At 40.8% G+C, this 23,634-nt stretch overlaps 1 protein-coding gene across 1 annotated transcript in view; it reads right to left on the bottom strand.

The window, feature by feature from the left end:
• Positions 1 to 23,634, bottom strand: part of echdc2 (enoyl CoA hydratase domain containing 2) — a 54,547-nt gene that overhangs the window by 11,816 nt on the left and 19,097 nt on the right. The window contains 6 exon segments of the mRNA XM_073062992.1: positions 4,400 to 4,450; positions 4,760 to 4,947; positions 10,435 to 10,491; positions 21,201 to 21,249; positions 21,251 to 21,294; positions 22,440 to 22,526. Coding sequence (XP_072919093.1) covers positions 4,400 to 4,450; positions 4,760 to 4,947; positions 10,435 to 10,491; positions 21,201 to 21,249; positions 21,251 to 21,294; positions 22,440 to 22,526 — 476 coding nt within the window.

The raw sequence follows: 23,634 nt of genomic DNA, 5'->3' as shown, positions 1-23,634 counted from the left end.
AAGGTAGGGACATGTTCGGCACAGCTTTGTGGGCTGAAGGGCCTGTATTGTGCTGTAGGGTTTCTATGTTTGTAGGTTTTTGAAGGCTGTGTGGCTAAGATAACAGATGATACAAAGCTGAAGGGGCAGGAAGTGTTGAGGAAGCAGGGAGTCTGCAGAAGGACTTGGACAGATTAGGAAAATGGGCAAAGAAGTGGAAGATGAAGGCAGTGTAGGGAAGTGTACTCGTGCATTTAGATAAAAGTTTATAGATAAATGTCTATAAAGGTTCTCAGTCATCCAGGTCATGGTATTTCAAGCAGTGGTAAATCAAGGCAACTGGACTTGCTGTGTTGTCTAGAAGATGTTTTGCCACTTGTCCGAGAGGCAGCTTTAGTTCCAAGCCATGGTGGGTAACTTTCCCGTTTACTAACGGATTTGTTTAAAGATATAGCAATTACAGGAGGGTCATTAAGAGTCAGAGTAATGAGAGGGGTTAGAGAAGCCATCCTTGTCAAACTGGAAAACCCATCCCGGAACAGAGGGGTGAAGTACAACACGACCTATCAGTAGAGTTGCCAACTGGCCCATATTAGCCGGGACATCCCGTATATTGGGCTAAATTGGTTTGTCCCATACCGGACTGCCCTGTCCCATATTTGACTGCTACTACTCTGTAATCACCAGAGGGCACACGTACAGACAGATCCTAGATCTGATACAACAGCGTGTGTGCGTGTTGCATGTACTGTTGACACCACGCACAAGTGATTCATCTGTCATCCAATCACAGGCCCCCTTATGCGCATCAGTTGTGTGCTATACTTTGCCAATTCCTGCCAAAACAAAAAGTTTCAGTAATGTCTGGTGTTGTTTGGTCGGTTTGGCGTGTGCCAATATGGATAAACCTGCAAAATAGAAAAGACTGTTCAGCTATAACAAGCAATGGGAAGCAAAAAAGACGTGGGTTAAGCCCATCAGCGGTGACTCGATGTTGATGAAGGAAGGCCTTCTGTACTTTATGCTGTCGGGAATTCTCAATTGGCCGTGGAGGTGGGAATGGCCTAACTCAGCGTGCTCCCACAGAAGCACACAAGAAGGCCACACTAGCTAAAGGTGCAGGCAATATTGGTACATTCTTCGTGAAATCTACTGCGGAAAATGACAAAATCGTGGCAAGTGAAGCCCCGTATGTGTACCACACGGTTAAACACGGACCCAGCTACAACAGCACCGACTGTCTTGCTAAGCTCAACGGTGCTTTGTTTAATGACTCAGATGTTGTGAAGAAGATGCACTTGGGAAGAACGAAAGCTGAGATGATTACAATGAATGTTTTAGGACCAAGGACTGTGCAGGATATTATAGAAGATCTGTTCCCGACCAAAGAAGGTGAGCCCGCGGAGCCCACGTATTTCTCAGTTGCCACCAATGCCTCAAACAAGGGAGATAGAAAAACGTATCTAGTGTGCGTGAGATATTTCTCTGTGTCTGATGGAGTGCAGTGTAAGTTAATTGACTTTTACGAAGACAGTGATGAAACTGCAAGTGGCAAACATCAATTTCTGATGAGCTGTCTGGTAAAGTATGAACTGGATATTAGACACGTCATAGCCTATGCAGCAGATCATGCCGATGTAAACTTTAGGAAACACTACTCAGTTTACCAGTTATTGAGCAGTGCCAACAATCGCATTCTGAAAGCTAATTGCCCAGCTCACATAGCTCATAACGCCTGCAAGCACGCTTGTGATCAGCTGTCCGTGGATATTGAGATAATTGTTCTAAAAGTCTACAGCCACTTCTCAATATCTGCTTCCCAAAGAGAGGAACGGCATTCATTTTTTGCCTTTGTTGACAATGAGTGGCATTGAGATTCTGCGTCATGTTTGCACACGATGGCTCTCTCTTCATCCAGCTGTCGAACGTCTCCTGCAAAGCTGGCCAGCTCTTACGTCATACTTCAGGCCCCTTGAGACCTGCCCTGTGGCACTGAAGAGGATTTTTGAGGATGAAGTAAAAACTGGAGCTACTGAAATTTATCTGTGCTTTTTCCACAAAGTGGGGTGTGTTTTTGACCAACTCGTAAACGAGCTGGAGGAAACAAAACTCTGCATCACAGATGTTTACAAAAGTTCAAAATGAAGATGCTTCAGCGGAAACTGAACAGCTTTTTTGGGTACCAGACCAAGCAGCTGACGGACAAACAAGTGCCAGCACAAAGGTCCAAGCAGCAACTGGACTTTGTGAAGTTCTATGACTCTGTCATTACATACATTGACAAGGTGGTTTGATTTCTCACCAGAAAATGTAATGATGAAACTGAAACCGATCAGCCTCTATGAGGAGCTCTCCTTCGCTCACCTGGAGCAGGTGGTGGCTGCCCTCAAAATGACAGAGACAGTCAATATGGACCAACTCTATGAAGAGTTTTGTGCTAACTGGGAGGAAATACAGAAAGCCAGACAAGATACCACAAAATCCACCAGTGAGAAGTGGGTGACAGTTTTCCAAAACGTAGGGAAAGCCAACTTGATCAACATGTTCAGGATTGTCTCATTTGTCCTCAGTGTGCCAGGCTCAAATGCCTTTTGAGAAGCTCTAAAGGATCTTCTCTCTGATGACCATTAAATGGTCAGACTCAAGAAACAGATGCAACACAGAGCTGATCAAAAATGAACTTCAAATATCTGTGAACTGTGACTTGTCACGTAAGGACTTCTTTCTGGCTGTGCAAAAGGACAAAGGACTGCTTGAATCAGTTAAGAGCAGCAAGAAATATCCATGGAAAACGTAGACTTGGTGGGACCCCCCTTTTTTGCAGTGATTATATGTCTACTCTATAGGCACACACAGATAGGGTTATTTGGTGTTATTTCATGTCTGACTAGTAGTCAGATTATGTTTTGTTATAATTTGGTGTTACATTTCATATATAACACTGAAGATATGTATACATGGGTCATATATTGGATTTGTTTACCTATTCAGGGTTGTTTTTTTTCTCTCTTTTGAAAAAGGTCGCTGTTAACATCTGCTAGCTGCCAGCCCCCTCAGTCACTTCATCCCAGGCCCGCACCATACCCACACCGCCATGGCACGCCATCTTTTGTCCCTTATTTGGGAGTGAGAAAGATGGCAACCCTACATATCAGCTACTTAAAATATCTCTACCCCAGCATCTCCATAACTATTCACACCTCTATTCGTGCAAAGATAAGACCTTCTCATTACCTCTACATCTTTTAATTCTCACTGGAGTTTAGGTGAATGAGGGGTGGGGGAATCTCACTGAAATGGACCGAACATTGAAAGGCCTAGATAAAGTGTACATAGAGAGGATATTTCCATTAATGGGAAAGTCTTAGACCAGAGGGCACAGATTCAGAATAGAAGGACATCATCTTAGAGCAGGAGTTCCCAAGCAAAGGATCTGTGAACCCCAGGTTGGGAAACACTGCTTTAGAACAAAATGAGGAGCCATTTCTTTAGTCAGAGGGCAGTAAATCTGGAATTCATTGCTACAGCAAGGTGGGGGAGCCAAATCTTTGGGTATATCTAAAGCAGGGGCTGCTAAGTAGTTGATTAGTAGGGGTGTCAAGGTTTACGAGGGGGAAAAAAGCAGCAGAATGGGTTTGCGAGGGCAGTGGTGGGGGGGGGGGATTCAATCAGAATGGCCCAATTCTGCTCATATCTTATCCTCCTCTTCAAAACATTAATCTCAATATTAATATGTGCCTCAAAAAGAGACCATCATTGTTCTATACAAACTTCTGCTTGTGGGGAAAGTTACTTTAATGATTAATTCAACTACTTTGGTCAACACCATCCTTAAAATCTTAATGTAGTATAACCTTTAAATCTACCTAAGACAATGTAAAAATTTACTTGTTTTAATAAGAACTTTTCCACCTTGGACAAAACCTTAAAGTCTAAAATAAAAAGTTTGTACTACTGATTAGATGTATATAACCGGGGAATGTTTGATTAATATAGAGCATACTACATTAATCAAAAATATGGGAAGTATCACATATTGGAGGTAAAATTGTGAAGTTATGCCATTTTTTTCCCTAAGTGACTGGCTCAAAGCATGTAGAAGGTCCTATCATTTCAATAGGCCTCCCGGACCCAAGACCATTAACAGTGTAATTTGTCAGGTTCAGTACATTTCAATAACTTCAAAATGAAGCTTAATCATGTACAAGTTCCTGTTTCTGGTGCCATGGAAAGCTGCTAACTTTAAAAAAAGTTTGATCACCTTAACCAGGGCACAAAGAATTTGTGTTGCGGTGGCACTCGGTAAATGCTGCTGACGGTTGGTTATATGCCTAGTTCTGGGCAGTAACAGGCAAAAGGAAGGTTTCAACTAAATTAGATAGAGTAGCAAAATTGTTACAACGTACAACATAAACATTACCTCAATGCCTCTGTTTATTGCTTGCTTTGCCATCTTGAGAGCCACTGGCCCCTTTAAATTAGATTACACAAAGATTATTTTTCTCATTCAAGTACAATATTCAGATAATTATAAACAGAATTATTGCTTTTTCTGAAGAAATTATTACCAACACCTCCCGCTACATGTTTACACAACTCTACACCTAGCTATTGTCACTTCAACTTAAGCAGCTGTGAAATGCTTAAGGTTTTTGATTGGGGATGATAACAGCTTAAGACAGACATGAGAATGTATTTATCTAGTTACTGCTTAGTTACAAGCTTTAAAGCTATTGCAGGCTGTATTGATTTATTTTAATGCAATCAGTCTACTACAAACCTGTGGAAGTATCTCTCTGGCCAGATTGAGAGCTTTTTGATAAGCTGCATCTCCCAAGTCATTCTGAGTCACAACAGCATTCACTAGACCTATGGACTCCGCTTGCTCACCATCTACCTGTCGGCCAGTGAAAATAAGTTCTTTTGCCTTGCCGATTCCCACAGTACGAGGCAGCCGCTGGCTGCCACCTTGGAAGAAAAGAAAGAAAATTTGATTAAGTAAGGTGAGTTTGATCTGTATTTACATTCAAATTTAATTTACTAATATTTATAGTTTTCTACAGTATAATAAGTTGGGTATTGTACTACCAATTTTAAAACTTTGCACATTTGATTTTTAATCCCATCTCCAAGGCCTGTTTCTCTTTGCAAAGCTGCATCTGTTCATTTCCTTTGTTTCTTACAACCCTATGCCCACTGCTACCCTTGTCAACTTCCTGCTGGCCTTCCTGCCTTTCCTGGGCGGCACGGTAGCCTAGTGGTTAGCACAATACAGTTCCAGCAACCCACGGGTGCCTGTAAGGAGTTTGTACGTCTCCCTATGACCGCGTGGGTTTCCTCCCACGATCCAAAGATGTACCAGATGGTAGGTTAATTGGTCATTGTAAATCATCCCACGATTAGGCTCAAAGGGCCAGAAGGGCCTATTCCACGCTCTATGTCAGTAAAATAAAATTTGAAAATCTGGAACCCCTGCTGAAGAGTAGTGGCAACATAACAGCCTGACTTCCAGTGCTGTGTGCAGTTTGCACATTCTCCCTTAACCAGTGTGGGTTTCCTTCCTTCCACATCCCAAACTGGCCAACTAATTAACTCATCTCAAAGATGCAGATGAGTGTTGTAATCTGGAGGGGAGCTGACAGGAAATTGTGAAGAATACAAACTGATCAGTATCAGCTATATAAAAATGAACACTTGATATTTGGTGTGGGCAAAGGGCCTGGTTCTGTGCTGTGTGACTCTCAATGAAAATCAGGACCAGGAAAAGGTGAAAAGTACACAAAAGTAAGGAAGTAATGCTGCAAATTCATCTACCTTATTCTAATGCTGCAAGTAGTGAGGAAGGACTAAAAGCAGGAAAGATCATTTTGAACAACAAAAGCAATAAAGAAATCGCTCAGGTCTAATGAGTTGTCTATAAAAGAAATTAAAAATAACAATGGATGGGGAACTGAGAAAGTTGGAGTGTGGCCACTTTAAATCCCTCATTATATCTAGTGGCCTTGAAACTACAATCCTACAAGCAATAGTGAGGCATGCCAGCTTTTTTCTCTCTCTTAAATCTAATTCTGAGTTGAATTTAATCTCCAGAGAAAATTAAGGATAAAGCAAGAGATACTCTTCACAGTGCTCCATCATTCTATAATTAATTCCACAATCCCAACCCCAACCCCACATTAATGCCTATTACTGGCCTTGTTTTATACACTCGCTTTATCAAGAATCAATTCAACTATGCCTTCACATTATGAGAATGACAGAATTTTGTCTCATTCTTGTCTTAGATGGCCAACCTTTTAATTTCAAACTTTAACCCTATAATTATAGATTCTCTCACAAAATCACTCCACTCTTTAAGAGAGGAGGAAGACAGCAGAAAGGAAATTATAGCCTGACCTCAGTGGTTGGGAAGATGTTAGAGTCAATTGTTAAGGATGAGGTTATGGAGTACTTAGTGACATAGAACAAGATAGGACAAAGTCAGCATGGTTTCCTTGAGGAAAATCTTGGCTAACAAACCTGTTGGAATTCTTTGAGGAGATTAAAAGACAGATAGATAAAGCAGATTCAGAGAATGTTGTATATTTGGACGTTCAGAAGGCCTTTGGCAAGGTACCAAACGTGAGGCTACTTACCAGCTTAAGAGGTCATGGTATTACAGGAAAGTTACTGGCATGGTTTGAGCACTAGGTGGAGGGAGCGAGTGGGAATAAAAGGATCCTTTTCTGCTTGGCTGTCAGTGACTAGGGGTGGTCTGCAGGGGTTGGTGTTGGGACTGCTTCTTATACTGTCTACCAATGATTTGGCTAATGGAATAGATGGCTTTGTTGCCAAGTTTGCAGATGATACAAACTTTGATGGAGGGGCAGGTAGTGTTGAGGAAACAGGTAGGCTGCAGGACTTAAACTGATTAGGAGAATGGGCAAGAAAGTGGCAAATGAAATATAATGTTGGAAAATGCATGGTTTTGCACTTCAGTATGTACTTTAAATGAATATGTAGACTATTTTCTTAAAAAAAATCTGAGATGCAATGGGACTTGGGAGTCCTTATGTAGAACACCCTAAAGATTAACTTACAGGTTGGGTCGGTGGTGAAGAAGGCAAATGCCATGTTAGCATTTATTTTAAGAGGTCTAGAATACAAGAGCAGGGATGTGATGCTGAGGCTTTATAAGGCACTAATGAGGCCTCACCTTGAGTATCGTGAACAGTTTTCGGCTTCTCATCTTAGAAAATACGTGCTGGCATTGGAGAGGTTCCAGAGGAAGTTCGCAAGGATGATTCCAGGAATGAAAGGGTTATCATACAAGGAACATTTGATGGCTCTGGGTCTGTAACTCACTGGAATTTAAAAGGATGAGGTGAGATCTCATTGTAACCTTTTGAATGTTGAAAGGCCAAGTCAGAAGATGTGGGAAGGGCATTTCCCATCGTGGGGGAGTCTAGGACAGGAGGGCACAGCCTCAGGAAAGAAGGGCAACCATTTAAAACAGATGCAGAAAATTTACTTTAGCCAGAGGGTGTTGAATTTGTGAAATTTGTTACCACAAGCAGCTGCGGAGGCCAGGTTGTTGAGTGTATTTAAGACACAGATTGACTGGACACGGCATGAAATGTTATGGGGAGAAGGCCGAGGAGTGGGGCTGAGGAGGGGAAAAAGGGATCAGCCATGATTGAATAGTGGAGCAGACGCTGCATGGGCAGCAACAAACATTATATTATGTTGAAAATTGATAATTCGTCCATTTTCTATTGCCAGCTTATCTTGTGGCTGATATGGTGCCTATGCTGGGAGTATAAACTCAAAGATACAAAGTATATTTACTATCAGAGAATGTACGCAGTATACAGCCCAGAGATTCATCTTCCCCACAGACAGCCACACTGAACCTAGTTCTGCTTCTAAAACAGATTATCCTCTCTACATCTATCCTGTTGAGATCATCAGCGCGAGAAACTATTGCTGGAGGTATTCTGCCTACCACTGAATCAATAAAGAGTAGAACCAAGCAAGAACATTGCTGCATGGTGCGAATCCAACACAAAAACAGGTATTTGAAAGCACACGGGATAATTCACACCAAGGGCAGACCACTGCTGCATATAGTTAAAGCTGAGATTTAAAAGAAATGGAGTGCAATTCTGTTGCCACACATAAACTTCAGAGCAATTCACAGTTCTGCCTTGAATAGACTTTGAATCAGAGCAGCCTGTAGATAATGAACACTGAGCTGAACTCAATTATGCCTTATCACTTTTGATTTTGTGTTTTATAATTTATTTTGTTGTCATTTGCATGTTTTCGTGCATGGGGGGGTCTTGACGTATTTCTTTGAATGGGTTCCATTCAGGGATGAATCTCAGGGTTGTATACTGCATTCATACTTTGAACCTTTGAGTTTATACTCCCAGCATTGGCACCTTATCAGCCACGAGGTAGGCTGGCAAGAGGAAGTGGATGAGTTATCACTATTCAACATGGCAATATGCAGATTTAGTAAACACACTGGACTGGCATGAGATCAACTGTACTGATTTCCTGAGGTGGACCTAACTTCTCAGTGTTTTCCTCTGATTTAGATTTGAAGTATTTGGAAAGTATGATGCCATCAAATGCAAAGTACACATTATCAACTACCTACACAGACAAACTTCACTCAGCATGTAAGCTATTGATGCAAGTAATATCCCAGGCATAGAGACTGGGTTTCTCCCATTCTTGGGTATGTAACATGAAAAGAAACCGGCAAAGGGTAAATGCTCGACAACTGCATGATACAGCCTATGATCACACTGACAGAGGAGATAACCTCAGCAGAGTTGGAGTGAATAGCCAGATAGTTTACAAAACAAAATGCTGCTGGAGTTTTACAGCAACTCTTGGGAACGGAGGCTCTGAACAACAGATTAAATTGGGGCAGTCAAAGAGCTATCATATTTTCCTCAATTGTGAATAAACACATTTTGATTTGTAAATGAGGAAAGGTATGGTGTTTTACAGAAATGCAGTTAGTAAGGTTGTTGCCCCATGCGACTCAAATTCATACCTGGCCTCTAGTACCGCCTATGTGGCAGTCACACAATCTCCCTATGACTGCCTGGATTTCTCTCCACTGCTTCAGTTTTCTTCCACATTTCAAAGATGGTGGTTGGTAGCTTTATTGGGCATTATATACTGACTCTTGTAGATGACAAGTAGAATTTGGGCGGAGCTTGGTGAGGATAAAAGGATTAGAGTATTGTGGATGGTGATGCGGCTACGTAAAACTGTGCGCTGGATCACACTTGGATCACTGCATGAAGATCTAGTCACTGCACTACATGAAGGATTTGGAGCCTCTGGAAAGAGTGCAGAAAAGATGGACCAGGATGTTGTTTGGGTTAGCGAGTGCTAGCGACAGAGAAAATAGAACACAGAACAGCGCAGAACGGTGCAGGCCCTTGTCCCAACACTGCTGAGAAGCTGAACTTGGATTGTTTTTGCTGGAGTGGCAGAAACTGAGGGCTACCTGATAGAAGTATTTAAAATTGTGAGAAGCATAGATATGAGAGGTGATTGTTAAGTTCATGGCCCAAGGTAGAAGGAGTCAATTTTAGAAAATCTAGCACATTTATTTTTCAACATAGTCCCCTGCTACATTTACACCCTTAGTCCAGCGGTCATGGAGCATACGGATCTTGGACCTCCAGAAAGTGTCCACAGCAGGGTGATTGATAAGTTTGTGGCCTAAGGTAGAAGATGAGTTATACAGCTCTCGTTACATGCACATGCAGTTCAACTCTTTGAGTGATTATGCAGAAAGTTTGAAGATAATAACTTATTGGAGTGATTGATAAGTTCATGGCCTGAGGTAGGACATGAGTGCTTAGGTTTTCTAAAACTGATTCCGTCTACCTTAGGCCACGAACTTACCAATCACCCCTTATATGGTAACATGGTTTTTACTCTGGTGGAAATGTCAAATACTAAGGGTATACAGTGGTTAAAACAGTAGTTTTAAGTTGACTATACAAAACTTTAAAGGCGCCCAGAATGTATTAGCAGGGAAGGTGGTCAAAGCAATTTTGTCAGCAATGTTTAGGAAGCTGGGGTGCAGACCACATGCAGACAGATGGCACTAGTTTAAAATGGCATCAGGGACTGCACAACCATCATAGGGTGAAGCCATCTTGAGCTGTACTGTTCTACTGTAAAAGGGTGCTGGACGGTCAACATGGAGTCTTGGAAGAATCTGTTTTCGTCCCCTTGTCTGCATGATATTATATGTCATATGTTAGAGTTATTATATTAGAGTTTAGAAGATCCTCTGGTCTTGTTTTATGGAATGTAATCAGTAGAATTAAAGTTCGGTCATTGATTTTTAAAAATTAATTGCACTGTAAAAATACTCATTCTCTCAATATTAACTTCACTGCAGATCTTGCTCTTCATATAGTGAAGAAAATAACTTACCAGCACCAGGCAGGAGGCCTCTGGTAACTTCAATAAGACCCATCTTGGCAGAAGATGCTAAAGTTAAGAAAACAAGACAGATTAATTTTAAAAGGAAAAAGCTGTCTAATCTTACATAACGTGTTTGTAGAAAAGGACAGGCAGGTTTATACCTGCAACAATGGAGTACAGTACTGACATTGGAACTACATAGAAAGCTGGAATGCCTTTTGTACTTGTACACAATGGCACGGAGAAAGAAAAGGAGAAACCACATGCAAGAGGAAAGATGCAATATAAACTGCAAAAAAACAGCAAAGTGAAGGTGAAAGAGTAGTGACATCAGGACAGCAAAAACTAAAGAGGTATACAGTGGGAACACCAAGAGAAGGAACAAGAGTGTGAGACAAGCAGAACACTCATTAATAGAAAACATTTTGTTAACAGTATTTCAGTACATAAATAATAGTTTTCAAGATTCAAGATTCAAAAACTTTACTGTCATTCCAACCGTACATCAGCTCTGCAGGGCAGAATGAGACAGTGTTTCCCTGGGGCAAGTGCAATCATAACATAACAAACGCAACAATAAATAGTAAACACAACAATAAATAGTAAAACACAACAGCCACATGTCAGTTAAAAACAAGGTATCAGTGTCCAGTGCAAGTTAAAGGTGTCCAAAGCAGAGTCAGGTAGAGCAGCTATTTAGCAGTCTGACTGCCTGTGGGAGGAAGCTGTTTAGTAGCCTTGTGGTTTTAGTTTTGATGCTCCTGTAACGTTTGCCTGATGGCAGAAGAACAAACAGTTCATGGAGAGGGTGTGAGGGGTCTTTAATGATGTACCCTTCTGGAGGCATCGACTCTGAAAGAGGTCTTGGACAGAAGGTAGGGAGACCCCAATAACCTTCTCTGCTCCCCTAACCACCCCCTGCAAGGCTTTTTTGTCAGCAGCACTGCAGCTAGAGTAGCAGGTTGTGATGCGATACCAGGTTGACTGTTGATCCTCATTTCTACATTTTAGTCATAAAATGGATTCCATGGGGGCCCATGTGAGTGAGCAATGGAGTAAGGTGTGTTTGGCGGGCTCCTGCCTAACCTTTATTGTATGTTTAGAATAGCACTTTCTTTCAAATTTTATCAAAATAAGTAAATAAGTCATCTAAGTACATATAGCGAGAGTTACTTTGTTCTCTGACATGCGGTAATGGCATCTAAGCTTCAAAAACTTAAATACATCGGGCCCACTAACACCAAGACGACAGACTCCCCGGCGCAAAGTTTAAATGCTGACCATGACGACGTAAGTACCCTACCCTGCACGAACTCAGGTGAAATGGACACGAAAGACCTAAAGATTTAGCTCCTCTTGGAGCTAAACACAGACATCTCCGCAGTGATTAGAGCAGAGCTGAAGAATGCCCTCGCCAAAGATTTCAACTACCTGAAACACGAGTTGCAGGTAGTAAGAACCAAGTTAGCAAACAACGCGGCACGGACCCAAGTTGAGATTGACCGAGTAAAGGCTAATGTTAAAGATGTGGAAGATAGCACATCATCGTGGTTGGATGAAATGGTATCTCTTCAAACCATCGTAAACGCCCTGAAGTCCGAGCTGAAGGATTTAAGTGATAAATGTGAAGACATGGAGGGAAGAATGCAGAGGTGCAATATCCGCATTTTGGCCGTCGCTGAGGGGCCCGGGTCAAGTACCACAGAGTCCATTTCTAAATTACTGTCAGAGGTGCTTAAACTGGACAAAGGCATTCTTATCAACCACTCACAGCGGTAAACCGCGTGCAATTGTAGTTAAACTACATTATTATCAGGACTGTATCGGTATTTTATGTCCAGCTCGAAACCAGACTCCCTTAACTACTCAACTACTATTTTTCCAGACTACACCGCAAGGGTCGCCAAAGCTTGAGCTGCGTTAATGGACATCAGGAAACGGCTGCGTGACCAGCCGGATGTCGGATATGCTCGACTCCGCATTACACACAATGGGACGGAGAAAGAATTTCTGGACCCGGAGAAAGCCATGGCCTATGCAACAGAGCGTATCGTCACGGCAGTAAAACACAGAACATGATCACGGACCAGTAATACATTTTTCACATGTGGAACCCCGATGGGCTATACATAAACAGTTGCAGAATCGATAGTTTCCTGCAGTGTCCAGAAAAAGTATTATGATTATTCTAGTCTTTTGTCATGGAAATATGTTTTCTTTGTGGTCACTGTCGTTGAGATGTTAAAGCTTTTTTTTTGGGGGGGGGGGGGGGGAGTCTTTTCAAGATTAGGTTTAATTTTGAATCCTTCAATATGCTTAAACCAAATTAGATTCATCTCTTGCTAATTAGCAAATTCATAATACCAGCTGTAAGTGTGTGTGTGTGTGTATGTATATATATGTATATATATATACACACACACACACTATATTATATTAAAATCCCAAACAATGTTGATATTTATAAGCTGGGGGAATTTCTAGTGCTATTTTTTTCTTGTTTCTTAATTTAGGGTGGGTTGGGCAGGAGCTCAACCTGACTTAGCTCAGAAGGCACCCAAGTAAACACTTAATGTGTGGATATGGTAATAAAGGGTTTTGCGTAGGTAATGAGGGTAGGGAAGTTGCCAGACTATTTCCTTTTGCTTCATACTTAGGCCTATCGTTGTTTCTATATATGTACATTGGGAGATACCTATGTGATATTCTACTTCCTTCAGTTCCATATGGTTAATAATAATATTTCATCTCAGACAAATGGTTGCTCTGTTAAATTAGTGAGTTGGAAAGTTAAATCCCTTAATCACCCTGTAAAACGTAACAAGGCATTTACTCATTTGAAACAGTTTAAGACTAATATAGCATTCCTACAGGAGACCCACTTGCATATCTCTGATCATTGTCGACTAAGAGGGGGATGGGTCGGTCAAGTATTTCACTCTAATTCAAAGGCCACAGGAGCAGCAATAATAATTAGTAAAAATACACAGTTCGTGGCAACGAGTGTTGAATCTGATACAGCTGGACAGTTTTCAATTGTAACTGGGTGGCTATATGGGCTGCCCATTATCCTTGCCAATGTTTATGCACCGAATTGGGATGACCATATGTATTTTAGTGATTTCTTGGCCAAGTTGCCAAACATGGTCACACATAAGCTCATCCTCAGAGGTGATTTTAATTGTGTTCTCTCTCCAATTTTGAACTGCAGTGCGACGAGGAATGTCCCTATCTCTAGGTCAGCACAGTCTATCAGACATTTTCTTAAAACGTACAAAGTGGCTGATGTATGGCGGGTTCGTAACCCTACCTCTCGGAGTTGCTCTTTTTTCTCCTCAGTACACGGTTCCTATTCGCATATAGATTATTTTTTTATGGACACCAGCCTTCTCTCTTCTGTGATAGAGTGTGATAATGAAGCCATAGTTGTATCCGATCATAGTCTGCTGACTTTAATAGTACGTATGCCTACTACACAAACAAGTTACCATCCTTGAAGGCTAGATCCTACTCTCCTTTCAGATGAATGTTTTGTCAAGTATATTTATTCTGAAATAGAATCATTTCTGAGAATTAATCAAACACCAGGGATGTCTCCATCAATTGTGTGGGAGGCGCTAAGGGCATATTTGAGAGGCCAAATCATCTTATTCTGTGCGCAGCAGAGAAAAATAAGAACTGAACGTATTAAACAACTGACAGATCAGATACTGAAACTAGACCTCTTGCATAGCCAAGCACTCTCATCGGCTTTGCTCAAACAGCATTTAGTACTTCAGACCGAATACAATCTATTAACAACTCAAGAAGCTGAATATCTTATCTCCAAGTTGCAATGTGAGAAAAAGCAGGGAGGCTGTTAGCCCATCCACTGCGTCGAAAAACGGCCGGTCACAGTATACCTGAGATACGGGATGCACAGGGCATAAAACAAACAGATAATGTAGAAATTAACTCATGCTTTCATAGCTTTTACCAATCATTGTACTCCTCAGGTTCATCCACCACCCCATCATATCTGGATGATTCCTTTAAAAAGCTGAACATCCCATATATAGATCTGCACGTAGCTGCTGATTTGGAAAGGGCAATCACGACTCTGGAGACAGACTCAGCAATTAGGAGTATGCAGAGTGGAAAATCTCCAGGCCCAGATGGATACCTTTCTGAATTAAGAAAAAGTTTTCCACTCAACTTTCCCCATTACTATTATCTGTTTTTGAAGTCTTTTTTAATCCCCCCCCCTACCTACCACAATGCGTCAAGCAGTTATGTCATTAATTTTGAAAAAGGGCAAAGACCCCCTTGAACGTAGTTCATACAGACCAATCTCCCTTTTAAATACGGATACCAAAATCCTTGCAAAAGTCCTGCCACACCGAATGGAGAAGATCCTACCATTAATTATCTCACCCGATCAAACAGGTTTTATAAGAAATTGGTACTCTTTTTTTAATATAAGATGTCTTCTAAATATACTATATGATTCCTCTGCATCAAATACCCAAGAGATTATTCTCTCACTTGGTGCTGAAAAGACAGTTGACTGGGTGAAATGGGACTTTCTTTTCTATACTCTCCAAAAATTTGGTTTTTGTTCTACATTCATCTCATGGATTGAAGTACTTTACTCGTCCCCACTGGCAGCCGTGTGTACTAATAACTGTATATCATCCTTTTTTTGAACTGCAACGTGGCACAAGACAGGAATGCCCTTTATCCCCACTCCTTTTTGCTGTGGGAATTGAGCCACTCACCATAGCCGTGAGAACATCAGTTAGTATCAAAGGCATCCTGAGGGGAGCTTTGGAACATAAAGTGTCACTGTACGTGGATGATATGCTATTGTATATCTCAGATCCAACTCGAAGTCTTCCAAATCTATCAATACTGCTCACTAAATTTGGTCAAATATCTGGTTATAAAGTTAACTTTCAAAAGAGTGAACTAATGTCAATTGGGACCACATGTTTGGATATTTCTTTTTCGGTGACCTTTGTTAGAATCATCTATAGCATATATGTCAAACTCAAGGCCCGCGGGCCAAATCCAGCCCGCGGTGGAATTATCTTTGGCCCGCGAGATAATATCTAATTACTATTAAAGCTGGCTCCAGTAATCGAAGCGCCTATGGCGTATGATATGGCTAATGCTGAGTTTATTCAGGTACCAGGTTTTCAGGGTTTTTAGTGTTTATTCGGCAGTCTTGCTCGGCAGTCTTCTTCATAAGAAACGGAATTTGTAAAGTGAAACACTTTGTAGTTATAGCAGAGACTGAGACACATGAGAGCAGGCTGAAAAAATGGAGGCAATGAAAGCTGCGTTCGCACGCGTCCGACTGATCCGGCCCGCATGAAGCTGCATTTTGCTCAATAGGAAATTAAAATACTTGGGGGTCTGGATAACACATAATTACAAGGACCTTAATAAAGCCAACTATCAACAACTCCTTTCCAATCTTAAACAGGAATTTGACCGTTGGAGTTCTTTATCTCTTTCCCTTAGCGGAAGGATTAATACAATTAAAATGACAGATTCTTATACATGTTCCAAAGCCTCCCAATTTTTATAACAAAAGACTTTCTTCAATAACCTAAATAGTCAAATTTCAAATTTTATTTGGAATAAAAATCAGCCCAGAGTAAAGGAAAAAATACTACAGAGGCCTCGCAAGATGTGGGGGGGGGGGCGGGTGTGTTTGGTACTTCCAAACTTTCTATCTTTCTATATTACTACTGGTCGGCTAATATAAGAGCAATTTTATATTGGACAAGAGATGATATTGCTGTTCCCAGCTGGGTGATTATGGAGAAGTCACCCTTACAATTTACCTCTTCGGTGGTAATATATGCTAAACTACCACTGTCACAATCTGTATCTAGTTTCACACTGAATCCAGAGGTGATGTACTCCATTAAAATTTGGTTCCAATTTAGACGTCATTTTATACTTAATAACCTCTCACTCACTGCACAAATAGCAAAAAAATTACATTTTCACCCCATTAATAATGGATGTAGCGTTTGATGTTTGGTCTAAACATGGTATCACTTCATTGTATAATCTCTACATTGACAGCAATTTTGCTGCTTTTGAACAGCTAGTTGAGAAATTTGACACACTAGGACACACTATTATAGATATTTACAACTCAGAAGCTTTATGGCCACTCATCTTGAGTGCTTTTCCTACTGCCCCTCTTCATCACTCTTAGCTTTAGTCCCTTAAGTGCAAAATTGATGTGAAGCAATCTGGAAGCAAAATCTATGAGCTACTTAATGTAATTAATTCTGAGAATTCGGATTTATTAAAACATAAATTGGAAGAGGATATTGAGGAACAAATTCCAGATGACATATGGCAAAAAACAATTCACAGAATTTATTCATCCTCTCTCCTCTCTGTATCTTAGACATGTTGTTGTTCAGTTTAAAATTGTGCACTGTTGTCATTGGTCTAAAGTTAGATTAGCTAAGGTTAATAAAGATCTTGACCCAATATGTGACAGAAGTAAACAATTCCCAGCTACACTCTGCCGTATGTTTTGGTCATGTCCAAAATTAGTAAATTTCTGGGGTTTGATTTAAGAAACTTTTTCAAAAATTTTTGGACAATTAATTACGCCATCTTGCACTATTTGGAGTGCCTTCTCAGAAAGTTAACCTCAGCAAATTCCAAACCGATCTCATCGCTTTTTGTTCACTTCTTGCCAGAAGGCTCATCATGTGCAAATAGAAAGACTCTTCCCCTCCAACATATGGACATTGGATCAAAGATATCATGTACTTTATAAAACTTGAGAAGATCCGCTATTCAGTCAGGGGGCAGTCTGCAAGATTTAACACCGCTTGGCAACCTTTTTTAAGTTTTGTCAAAAATATGGATGCTGAAAAAATTACTTGAATGTGTAAGGTGCTCTATCTTTATATGTACACTAGGCCTTTGTATGTTTTTGACTGGTCTGGCTGGCTCTACTTGTTCTTGTTTATTGAGGGGTGGGGGGGGTTCTTTTTGTAACTGGTGTAAAATGGTTGGTTGCATTATAACGAATGTTCTGCTATTTTTCTGTTAATAAAAAAACTTTGATTTAAAAAAATGGATTCCATGATGTGGCCTTTCTTGATTGTTCCATGGAGAATGGCTCTAACTACTTTTAGCACTGTTCAATTTGATTATAGATATTATTAGTAATTTCTTGTCTGTGGCTGTCTATTAGTCAATTCCATATGCAGATGGTTGACAAATAGACAGTCACTGACAAGTAAAATCATTTATGAATTATTCATAAATGTTTTACTGATTAGAGCACATGGCCTCTCCTCCATTCAATTTTTAGATTTGTTTTTAATTCTGTATGTCTTTATTGGATGAATTTGAAAGCATGATCGTTCCTCACTTATAGAACATGGAACAGTACAGCACAGTACAAGCCCACAATGTGCTGACCTTTTAACCTATGCTAAGATCAATTTAAACTTTCCTTTCATAAAGCCCTCCATTTTTTTGTCATCCACATGCTTATCCAAGAGCGTCTGATTTTAGCAAATGAGGGTTTGGTGGTGGAAGGCAGGTGGTAATGGAGAGTTGTTTCTCAGATTGGAGGGCTGTGGAAGGTGGTATGCCATAGAGATCAGTGCTGGGTCACTTGTTCTTTGTCACCTATAACAACAATTTGGACGAGGATCATATTCATTTTTGCCCAATGATATCCCTCCTGGCACTTATCCCTGCAACTGGAACAAGTGCTACACCTGCCCATTCACTTCCTCCATCACCACCATACACAGCCCTAAACAGTCCTTCCAGGTGAGGCAACACTTCATCTACAAGTCTGTTGGGGTCATCTACTGTATCCAATGTTCCCAGTGCAGTGTTGTCTACATCAGTGAGACACAACATGGGTTGGGGGACAGCTTTATCGAGCATCTTTGCTCCATCTGCATCAGGGAGTATTTCCCAGTGGCCAACCATTTTTAATTCCAATCCCCGTTCCCATTCCAACATGTTGGTCCATGGCCTCCTCTACTGCCAATGATGAGGCCACTCAAGTTGGAGCAGCAATACTTCATATTCCATCTAGGGAGCCTCCAACCTAATAGCACAAATATTGATTTCTTCCCCCCTCCTATTTTTCCATTCCCTATTCTGGCTCCCCCATCCCTTTTCCTAACCTGCCTATCACCTCCCTCTGGTGCACCTCCACCTCCGCTTTCTCCCATGGTCCACTCTCCTCTCCTATTAGATTCTTTAATCTTCAACTCTTTACCTTTTCCATCTACCCACCTTCCAGCTTCTCATTTCATTCCCCCTCCCCACCATCTAGCTTCCCCCTCACCTGGCTTCACCTATCACCTTCCAACTTGTACTCCTTCCCTTCTTATTCTGGTTTCTTCACCCTTTCTTTCCAGTCCTGATAAAGGGTCTTGGCCCAAAACGTCAACTCTTTATTCCTCCTCCTAGATGCTGCCCGAACTGCTGAGTTCATCTAGCATTTTGTGTGTGTTGCTCAGAATGAGGATTAGGTAGCATGACTAGTATGTTTGCAGATGACACCAAAATTAGTGGTTTGGTGAACAATGAAGAAAGTTATCTAAGGTTACAACAGGATATATATCAACTGTGTAAGTGGGCATAGGAATAGCGGATTTAATTTAATTAAGTGATATTATTTGTGACGGGAAGGGCAGGACATACAATACACTGTGAATGAAAGGTCTTGGGGAATGTTGTTGAAAAGACAGACCTCGAGGAACAAAAGCAGTTCCCTGCACAGGAACACAGACAGGAGAGTGAGGAAGGTGTTTGGAAAGCTTACCTTTGTCAGATACTGCATAGAGAAAAAGAGATGAAATAATATGTTACAGTTGTACTACATATTGTCAGACCAAATTATGGGAGGTATAGATGTGGTAGTCAGTCAATGTCTGATTCCCATGGTAGGGATTGGTTTAAAGTAACAGGAAGAAGTTTCAAAGTGAATCTGAGAGACTTTTAAAAAATTCACACAAAGAGTAAATAGTATTCGGAATGAGTTGCCACGGGAGGTGAAGGTATGGACAATAACATTTAAGAAGCATCTTGAATGAGCAGGGCATAAAGAGATATGGAACCTACACAGGCAAGTGAGGTGAATGTTGATAGATATGATGGTCAGCATAATACACTGGGCAAAAGACTTCCTCTGCTGAACAACTGATTATCTTTGCTGCTTTTCTCTGCATTTCCTCCTTTATTTCCAGGTGATTAAAAATTGGTCACACCACCTCTAAAATGTTGTGCAAGTAGAAAACTGTATAATATGATCACAGCTTTCTCTGACATGAGAAAACCTGCAGATGCTGGAAATCCAAGACAAAACATACAAAATGCTGGAGGAATTCAGAGGGTCAGGCAACATCTACCCTCCCCCACCTTCTTGCTCTGATTTCTCATCTTTTTCCAGTCCTGTTGAAAGGCGTTGGCCCAAAACATTGACTGTTTATTCATTTCCATAGATGCTGCCTGACCTGCTTCTCTGATCTATATTCTTGGTCTGTCTACACAGTTCAATTGACTGACCAAGGTCAAATTGATCATTCATGTTTGGTATTTGTTGGCTTTTCTGAATATGGTCTCAATTCTAAATGTTTTAGAATCTCAATTTTTTTCAAAGCTATTTCATATGGTAGATGGTTGGATGGAAAAATGCAAAAAAACTAAGGACGCTTATTGAATTTGAGAGGGAGAAGATTAAAAGAGATGTGCAAGGTAAGTTTTTATTCCCCATAAAGAGTGGTGGTTGCCTTGAATGCCCTGCCAGGATCGTGGTGGAAGCAGACATGCTGGTGACAATTAAGAGCATTTGGACAGGCACATGATCATGCAGGGAATGGAGGGATATGGACCATGTTCAGGCAGATGTGTTCAGTTAAATTTACCATCATGGTAGGCTGACGGGCCTGGTCCTGTTCTATTTATTACCATTAATGGAAATGTACAATCAATGGATTAATCATTATATCAATTATCATACTAATGATAATAATAATAATCATTATCATTAATCATTAGTCTGAACAATTGTGTCCTTATTGAGTCTCAAGTCCAAATATAATATGGATCCAATAAACATCAAATCCTGGAGCTCCCAAATGAATATTCCCCAACTCCTTTAATGAAAACACACTGGTTTCTACCTTTTTCGGATGTATTTTTTTGTGGGGTTTACCTTGAATTCTCATGGGTTTGAACTTTAGCTGTGTCTTTCAGGAACAATGTCCAATGTCTCCTGGAAGTCCAACACAACATGAGTTCACTTGGGTTGTTAACTTGCTGTAAGAAATTGCAGTCAGGCAGATTTTCTAAATCCACAAGACTGCAACTGTACGCATTCAATTAATTGTGCATGCGTCCAGTTTTTCATTAATTTATGATGAAGGTTAAGATCAATATAAATAACGAGAACCTTTTTAATATTATCTGAATATTCTCATGTAATTAATAAATTCTGCAGACAAAGACAATGTAAATAAAGGTGACCATTTTCTGCCCTTACCTCTTTCTCAACTGAATAGGTGTGACAAGCTGGGGAAGGAGGAATGAAGATACTCATTCAAAAGTTTTATTATACATTTAATAAAAGTTATTCCATAGTTTAAATATTGAAAGCTCAAACCTTCCTGTCCTGTCATCAAACTTGACTATTGTAAACAAAACTATGTACTGAACACCTCTTTTCTACTCGTGTCTCTATGTTCTATAGATACATTTAACGTAGCAATTGTGTTCGTCCGTACCTGCAACACGAAGATCACATGCCAATGCCAGTTCCAGACCACCACCAAGCTGCATACCCATCTATTGCAGCAATTGTGGGCATGGGCAGGGATGCTTTGAAAGAAAGTACACACCACATTAACACTTCAAAAAGTAAAAACTGATCAACACAGATACAAATAGCAAAATGATTTGAGAGCTTCTTTTGAATTACATTACCAAGCTGGAGGTTGCTGGTAAGTGCAGAGTATTATACAAAAAGCACATTTCTGTCACATGTGCATCTTTAGACCGTAAAGCTTGAAGCACTGGAAAATAACTTTATACACTGCACTTAAAGCACCAAAAATGCTTTCATAGTGGGAAAATGAGCACTACATAGTATTAGAGGACTTGAACAAAAATGGTAGCTACAGCAGAAAGGTAGATTAGTACAGTACTTGGAGCAACATTGTCCTATCATCAAATCTCTTTTCATATCTCTCAATACGTGGCTAATTCATCATGAAAAAGGGGGTAACTGCTAGAAAACCACTAGATTATTGCTAAAAATCCAATTAGTAAAGTAGCATCCTTCGGAGAAGGGCTATAAAAATACTGCATATCACATATCTTCAAGGGGTGTTGGTTATCCGTCAAATCTGACAATGAAAGGAAACCTGTGCAGGAGTTTTTAAGTGAAAAGGCTGTTGCACTGGGGCAGTTCCACCCTCTCAACCTCAGAACTCTGGGTCCAGTGGGTCAAATAGTCATCACAACAGGGGTCTTCCTTGGTTGCAGTGGAGGGACCATGGCTTCTCCCGTGCCTCATGCCCTTCACTCTCACAGAGTGTTGCAGAGACACCTTCCTGCCCATTGGATCCCACTGTAGATCTCATCCACCCAGCCTGCCGGAGGTGACTTCAGATGCTGGAGCTGGCATGTCACTATATCACCTGGGTATGAGGCCCATCCACTAACCTCACCTGCCTTAGCCCGCCTGCTGAAGCGATGTGCCGGGGTTGTGGCCGCTGGTGCCTGTAAACATGGAGTCACAGGTGAGAGCTGAGTCTCTGATGGGGCCCAAAGCTGAGTCAGCTGTCCAAAATTGGACAAGACAAGCCCCTTAACTAGGGGTGCTACCCCTCCCTGAACACCTCATACACTTCAAGGGGTATACACACAAAAACTCATGGGTTTTAAAACAACTTACACCCACTTCACTTCAAACAAAAACTGCTTAAAAGTACTACCATAGCAAAACAGTTCTTCATACTTGCCTATATTGCTCATTAAACTTCGCAGCTTGTGAACAAATTGGCCAACTTCCGTATTGCTCATTTGAGCACGTTCTTTCAAATCAGCACCTAGAAAATAAATCGGGGGTGAGAGAAAAAAAAATCTGAAGATCAACTTTACTAATAATATAAATATGTTAACACTGCCTAAATCAGTGGTTCCCAACCTTTTCTATGCCCCACACCCTAGGAAAATGTTTGATTAATGTTCGCACCCCCTACAAAAGTAATATCACATTTGAAGATGAAGAAGTCGTAATTTCTAATTCTTGAACCACATACAATACTGTGGGTGAACAAATTGAACTTAAAAAAATAAGCTTTTAACTCAGTGCATAAATGCAAATATAAATTGAGCAATTAGATTCTAATTTATTCAGAAAAAATTGTAAACAGTAAATTGATGAGACTCCTCAACTCTGAGGTGTATCTCCCAGGTAACACTGATGAGAATCCTCAGTGCTGACTTGGGCAGCGGAAGACTGAAGTGAGTTTACGTCTCTCTCGACTCGGGCAGCGGGAGACTGGAGTGTGCTTGGGACAAATGTTACTACCACTTCTCAAGGCACACTGGCAGCTGGCTGAGTGATGACTCGTGACTTGTCACTCAAGGACACAAGCCACTCTTTGTTGCACCCAGGTTGGGAACCCCTGGCCTAAATGGTACAATCAGCAGAAAGGTGCTTTTTAACTACTGCTCAGCAGTGGATAAACACAATTCCTTTGAGATGCACACAATACATGTATAAACAAGATACAGTTTAGTGCAAATTAGTACTGTTAACACAGGATCCGTAACAGATCCAACAGTTAAAATTGGAACAATGTAATGTTTTTAATTTTTTTTAATTTGCAGGTTTTCAATTGCCCTTTTTCAAATATCAATTCAGCTTCTATTTATATATCTAGCTCTGTTTAAAAGGGAGCATTGTAATTTTGACAATGAATCATAAGATGCAATAAAGCACTTCTGCTTCTAGACTGCCTGTGGCACTCCATTACCTGACATACAGGATTCATAGAAACATAGAAAACCAACAGCACAATACAGGCCCTTCAGCCCACAGAGTTGTGCCGAACATGTCCCAACCTCAGAAAATTACTAGGCTTAACCAAAGCCCTCTATTTTTCTAAGCTCCATGTATCTATCCAAAAGTCTCTTAAAAGACCCTATCGT

The sequence above is a fragment of the Hemitrygon akajei genome, chromosome 12 (genome assembly GCF_048418815.1).
Source record: "Hemitrygon akajei chromosome 12, sHemAka1.3, whole genome shotgun sequence".
Taxonomy (NCBI): domain Eukaryota; kingdom Metazoa; phylum Chordata; class Chondrichthyes; order Myliobatiformes; family Dasyatidae; genus Hemitrygon; species Hemitrygon akajei.
The sequence above is the reverse complement of the archived record's forward strand: the minus strand, read 5'-3'. Positions and strand labels throughout refer to the sequence as shown.